Genomic DNA, 4,736 nt, shown 5'->3' on the forward strand with positions numbered 1-4,736 from the left:
CCGAACATTTCTCATGCAAGTCGTTCAAAGAGGCAATATGCTCATTGACTACGTTCACATCCTGGCTTCGATCTGGTGGAATGTAAATTGCGCATAGGACTAGATTTGTACCTTTAATTTTTGTAGAGATAGATATTTGTTCCAAGTTTCGTCCGTACGTTGTGTGTATCATTCTGCTAGAATATTGATGAGCCACAGCGATCAGCACACCACCGAAGCGTGTTTTATTACTATTTATTTGAGAACGGTCGCAGCGAAACACATTATAGGCCGTTCCAAATAACTGAAGTGAGGAAATACAATCGTCAAGCCCAGTCTCGGTCATAACAATAACGTCGATATCGCATTCAGCAGAGTTCAGGAACAAGTCATCGATTTTTGTTCTTAATCCTCTAACATTCTGGTATAAAATCGAAATAGAGTTGGCCGATAGTTGCTGCAAAGGGCAAACATTGAATGCAGATAAACCAAATGAATCGTGTAAATACTCGCCTCTGGTGGGAGCCCTGGAGCTCCCACCGTCCGCTGAAATTCGTGTTGCATTCAAACAATTGCCGCCAGTGTTGGTGTATCTGCAGGATGATCGCTGGAGAAATTGATCGGTTGTCTTTCGATGTTTTTTGAAAACTCAACAAATTCTCTAAACAATAGACCAGTTGGCCAACATGCAGCGTTTAGTGCTTGTTGTTTGTGTACTGGATCCAGACCAATTTTGAATGAGATGTAAGTTAACCTTGATGAGTCCGTTCCTTTGGGTACTAAACGAATGGTATCAAAGGGAGCATCCAAATTTAAACACCGAGTGACTATTTTCTGTACATCCTCGTTACTGATAAGGGGATGAAATCCCGATAAATAGAGCCAGAATCTAGGCTGAGCTGCAGGAGGTGTAATGAAGGGAACAGAGAGATCACCAAAATCAATTTGATTAGTTCCGCGATCGGCACCTGGGCGAATAGCTTGACCATTTTCACCACGACGACGTTTTGCACCTATTGGCCATATCGGATTTCGTACAGGCGGCTTAGGAGTTGAAACATTGGAGATGCTATCGACTTTTTTGCTAAGCACTTCAACAATATCGGTCAGTTGCTGTATCTGTACATTGATATTGCTTTTGCATGTACTGGTGGATGTCGTATTTGGATTAAGATCAGCCAAATACGCACAAATGCTTCTACCATTTAGCATGTCTCTGCACTTCGTGCAAATAAACACCGCTTTACCTTGAGCAAACATATCTTTGCATGAGCGAAGATTGAAACCACAACAGTTTTGACTGATGTGGAACGGAGTTTCGCATAAGCCGCAGCGTACTGGTTCCAAATCGTTGATTTCATGGTGACACTCTCCGCATTGTTCTTTTGCCATGTTTGTTTTGATCAAGCTACGTTGATGAGCTGATGATTATATGACGCAATTGACTGGTATTGGTGCTAACGGTCGGTTGTACGCCAAGAACACAACAAGTTGGCCGAAAAAACAGCAAAATGCGTAGATGCGGTAGAAAACCAGACGAGTGTTTGAACTACTAACGATACCAGATGCACTGCCGGACACGATGGAATAAGAACGGATACGATATTTAGAATTTTACACTATAAAATCGCAAAATACAATGACTACGAGTCGCTTTCAAACTGTATCAGTTGACAAGGTTGCCAGTCAGTCCTCATTATTAATGTCAGTCCGCAGCCCTCCGCACCATCCGACCCGTTGGTTCGGTTCGTGTGTTTCTCTCGTCAGGGTTGTGATTTTGTTTCGCGCGTGCGTTGTTAGTTCAAACGAGGACCACCACCCGTTTCCCGTGTTTTGCTGTTTGTTTGCTCCTGTAATTGTGATGAATTGGAACCGGGTGAACGATAAGAATGGATAAAGTGGTACCGGGGTCTCTCTCTCTCTCGCCATCGGTTTTGTTGTTGTGACGTGAGGTTGGGCTGCGCAGCCGGGTGAGTGCGGAATGGATAAAACGGACAATTTTAAAAACTAACATAATTTTCCCCTCTGGCGTCATTGCTGCAACGGACGCCGGTAACACTCCGGCGATCCCTTCCGCCTAACTCGAGCGTCGAATCACTTTTATGTTCACTCTGTTGCAGCCTATGTAAACAGATAAAATCCAATGAATTTTTGATTTGTTGATTACGCGTGTTTGGACACTTGAGCAAACGATGCTCTCGTGGACTAGAAATATTGAAATGGTCATAGTTTCATTTGTTTACTGGACTGCAAAATCTGTGTTTTTTGTTCTAAATTTGACATAAATTTAATAGGGTAGAAATGATGATCTGGCGGAACTGATTTCACCGGAACCGAGTACAAATAGGACAAATGGGGTTTAACAAGTTAATCTTAAATCGAAAAATTGGGCGGGAAGTAATTGTTTCGGTTGCCAATGAACACACTTTGTCGATTAATTGTCTGAGTTTTACAGGTGTTTTATTTCGGAATATATAATACTCTGAAAGGTGATACAAAATATATAAATTTCTGAGCAAAAATATGATTTGTTATTATTTCTATTGCTTATTTGTAATCTAACATGTTTGAAAAGGCATCATGACAGTTTTGCGAAAATTTATTCGGATCCGTAGATCGCAAACAGACTTTCACAATGATGTGATTTTCGAATTGACACTTGCAGTAGCAAGAATCAATTTGGAAATCACTTTATTTACAGTTGAAATTTTGTCTTGTATGACTAGTAGTTTCAATCAGTTCTTTTGGAAATACAACATTTGTGAAAATTTTTGAACTAATCCGTGCTGAGGATTGATTCAAAAATTATCGAGCTATGCTGAACTAATCAGCATGGACGGATTCGTTCATGGTCATGAGTTCAGCTTCATACGATTTTTTTATATACATTGTTGAAATTAACTGTCTTAAATGAAAACCATTCACAAATACTTGATATTCGTTATTCTAATGTCTCATTTTAATTTCACTAATTCACCTACTAGAAAATTATCACCAGAATTTCCATTATGCACATGCTCATTATCCTAGCCTCAATGCGTGAACCTACTTAACAGAACAGGAACCTCAACAGTAAAAAACTACAACAGAACCGGATATGCCTCACAAGCCTTCTTGCCAATATCTCCTGGAGGTCCGAGTGTTTCCCCATAACCGGATGACTCGGACCAGGGAGGAGTTTGACTGTAGAAACTACTTCCGTAATGCATTCCGTGCTGCTGGGATGCTTGGAACGGCATAGATTTAACAGCGCTGCAACTCGAGCCCGATGCCGTCGGATAAGAGGAACTGTTCAAATCCGCTGGAAGGGATGTGTTGAGTGGTCCGCCGTTTTGGAAGTCTACTCCGTACATTCCCGTTGGGTAGCTTTGCTGCGAACTAGTCGGATAGCCAGTGGGAGGATATGTTTGGTTTAGATGTTGAGTTTTGTAAGCAGAATCACTGTAGGCTGCTTCAAAGGCCCCTCGGAACATTTGGTAGTGTTGTCTGGAGAAACTAGGATGTTCGTAGTCCTGAGTGTCAGCCATTGAGATTCCATATTGATGCATGCTGCTGTAGAATTCACTGCAACCGAATCCGGGATCCATAAAGTGTGGCGAAGGGTTGATGAACATAGCGTCGAATAGTTGTTTGTTAATCCGCTCACCACTTAATGTCAGACTTTGCAGTTTTTCCAGATCCAGAGGAACAACCTCGTCCAGTTCTAGTACATGAACTAGTGAAAATATATAGTTGTATGCGAACCTTAATGTTTCTATTTTGGTTAGTTTTGTATCCTCGGGAAAGGTCGGAAGAGTGAGCCTCAATCTTTCCAGAGCCTCGTTCAAAGTATGCATTCGATTCCTTTCACGATCATTTGCTTTTATGCGACGGACACGTTTGATCTTTATCACCTGAGTGGGGCTCCGATTTCTTGTGATCCGACTTTTCCCCATGGCGTATTTGCGTTTCACTTTGGGTTCGCCATTTGCGGCAGCTGGTTTGGTTGGTGTTGAAGTTTGTACGCCCAAGCTCGGACAGAATTCCGTCGCCAGTTGTTCTAGAGCCTTATCCTTGAGTGATTTCCTACCACGCTTTCTCGGAGCACTCGTTTCACAAGAAAATGTTTGCGCCGGGATCACTGGTTCGAAATCTAGTTTCCGTGAAGCAAAACTAAACGAGAGATCACCGTTGGATTCCAAACTTTTCTCGAAACCACTGTCTTCCGAGGTGTAGTTCTCGAAATCGAAAGAAGTTTCATCAAATTCACAGTATGATGACATCTCTGCTTGTCAAACCTGAGCACTACATATATATTTCTATCCGACGGAGCTCTTACTAATTGATATCCATAATTCACTAGGATGTAGATTCGCTGGACTTTGTATTTTGTCAATTTTCAATTTTTTCCACTACGATCTAATCACTGCCGCTATCAAACACCAACTGGTTCTTCTACGGCTCCTGAATAATATTATATACGAAGGATCTACAACCAGTAATCCCCAGAGGATTGCTTTTCGACAATTTACACTTCCCGACGGTAGGCTATCCCTTTCTCGCTCGTCCACCAGTGTGAGAAGGAGCCTTTTTCCCTGTGCACTTTTCCATTCATCCCTTCTCATTCGTTCCTGACTCTGTGTGCAATAAAACGGGCTACTGGCAGAAAGGGATTGATCCTTTCTCCCTTAGCTCGTATATCAGCGGTACAGCGCGGTGTATCGTCCTGCTACTCTATCCAACTGTTGTAAAGTGCTGTAGTAAGTGAATTTGCGTTG

General features: G+C 42.1%; 1 protein-coding gene across 1 annotated transcript; it reads right to left on the reverse strand.

Moving 5' to 3' along the window:
* Positions 1-2,530: 2,530 nt before the first annotated feature.
* LOC131437875 (basic helix-loop-helix neural transcription factor TAP) lies at positions 2,531-4,356 on the reverse strand. The gene has a single exon (XM_058607514.1). The coding sequence runs from the start codon at positions 4,239-4,241 to the stop codon at positions 3,060-3,062; it is 1,182 nt and encodes a 393-aa protein (XP_058463497.1). The 5' UTR covers positions 4,242-4,356; the 3' UTR covers positions 2,531-3,059.
* Between the last annotated feature and the right edge of the window lie 380 nt (positions 4,357-4,736).

This window comes from Malaya genurostris, chromosome 3 (genome assembly GCF_030247185.1).
Source record: "Malaya genurostris strain Urasoe2022 chromosome 3, Malgen_1.1, whole genome shotgun sequence".
Classification (NCBI taxonomy): Eukaryota; Metazoa; Arthropoda; class Insecta; order Diptera; family Culicidae; genus Malaya; species Malaya genurostris.

Bases quoted from the DNA above. Each gene is read 5' to 3' on its own strand.
- LOC131437875 (XM_058607514.1), bottom strand. From the start codon at position 4,241: ATGTCATCATACTGTGAATTTGATGAAACTTCTTTCGATTTCGAGAAC.